Genomic DNA, 1,152 nt, shown 5'->3' on the forward strand with positions numbered 1-1,152 from the left:
CAGAGTTATTGCCCTTTAGAAACACCAGATATGGCACAAGCAGATAACATTTTGGTATAGTGTAGAGAGGAAAGTCAAGAATGTTTACAAATGTTTAGATATCTGTTTAGGGCCTATGTAGGCCCCAAACAGATATCTAAAAAAGGCAAAAGGAAAAAAGAATAATAAAATGGACACAGTTTTTGACAATTATATTCTGTACCTAGTTTGCTTTTAAAGTACTGTCATATAAGTACATTCCCAGTATACAGTAAGCAGCATTAGAAGAGCTAGAGACTATGAGTTAAAGGATTTAGTGCTCCACACAAAGGAAAATGAAACAAAACCATAGGATCTGTACCCGCTGTTGGAAATAATTAGTATCAGCAAAAGATAAGCTATTTATAAAAAAAACTAACATGTGAAAAATAGATATGTTATACCACAGATAAAGCAACACAGTTACATGGAAAACGTTCATTAAAAGACTGAAAGAGCAATAAAAATTGCAATACAAATAAATGCTCCTGAAACTTAAATCATCTTGTAGAAAATGCAATTTGAAAATGCTTAAAGAAAATTATATGATGCCCAGAAAGCAGAAGGAGAGGATAAGATAAGCCAAGGCAAGGCAAGGACTCGGAGCGAGGCGCAGGCAGAGAGGGAGGCGGGGATTGTGGCGGAGAAGCCTCCGGGGCCCCGGGGCGGCGACCGAGAGCAGCGGAGGGAGCGGAGGCGCAGGCCCGGCCCCGCCCGCCGCGCCCGCCCCTGCTCCCAACCAGGTCGGCTCCCAGCCCATAAAGGGCCCCGCGCGGGCGGCGGCGGTGACAGCTAAGAGCGAGCAGCAGAGACAGCATGTCTGGCAGAGGCAAAGGCGGGAAGGGGCTCGGCAAGGGCGGCGCCAAGCGCCACCGCAAAGTGCTGCGCGACAACATCCAGGGCATCACCAAGCCCGCCATCCGCCGCCTGGCTCGGCGCGGCGGCGTCAAGCGCATCTCGGGGCTGATCTACGAGGAGACCCGCGGCGTGCTGAAGGTGTTCCTGGAGAACGTGATCCGCGACGCCGTCACCTACACCGAGCACGCCAAGAGGAAGACGGTGACTGCCATGGACGTGGTCTACGCCCTCAAGCGCCAGGGACGCACCCTCTACGGCTTCGGCGGCTAAAATCTT

General features: G+C 50.3%; 1 protein-coding gene across 1 annotated transcript; it reads left to right on the plus strand.

Annotated features, from left to right (window-relative positions):
- The first annotated feature begins 813 nt into the window (after window positions 1-813).
- On the plus strand, window positions 814-1,150 carry LOC114072506 (histone H4). The gene has a single exon (XM_027910390.1). The coding sequence runs from the start codon at window positions 835-837 to the stop codon at window positions 1,144-1,146; it is 312 nt and encodes a 103-aa protein (XP_027766191.1). The 5' UTR covers window positions 814-834; the 3' UTR covers window positions 1,147-1,150.
- The last annotated feature ends 2 nt before the right edge of the window (window positions 1,151-1,152 follow it).

This window comes from Empidonax traillii, unplaced genomic scaffold (assembly GCF_003031625.1).
Source record: "Empidonax traillii isolate 1590-97213 ecotype Southwest subspecies unplaced genomic scaffold, ASM303162v1 scaffold3370:size13337, whole genome shotgun sequence".
In the NCBI taxonomy this organism is placed as follows: Eukaryota; Metazoa; Chordata; class Aves; order Passeriformes; family Tyrannidae; genus Empidonax; species Empidonax traillii.

Bases quoted from the DNA above. Each gene is read 5' to 3' on its own strand.
- LOC114072506 (XM_027910390.1), top strand. From the start codon at position 835: ATGTCTGGCAGAGGCAAAGGCGGGAAGGGGCTCGGCAAGGGCGGCGCC.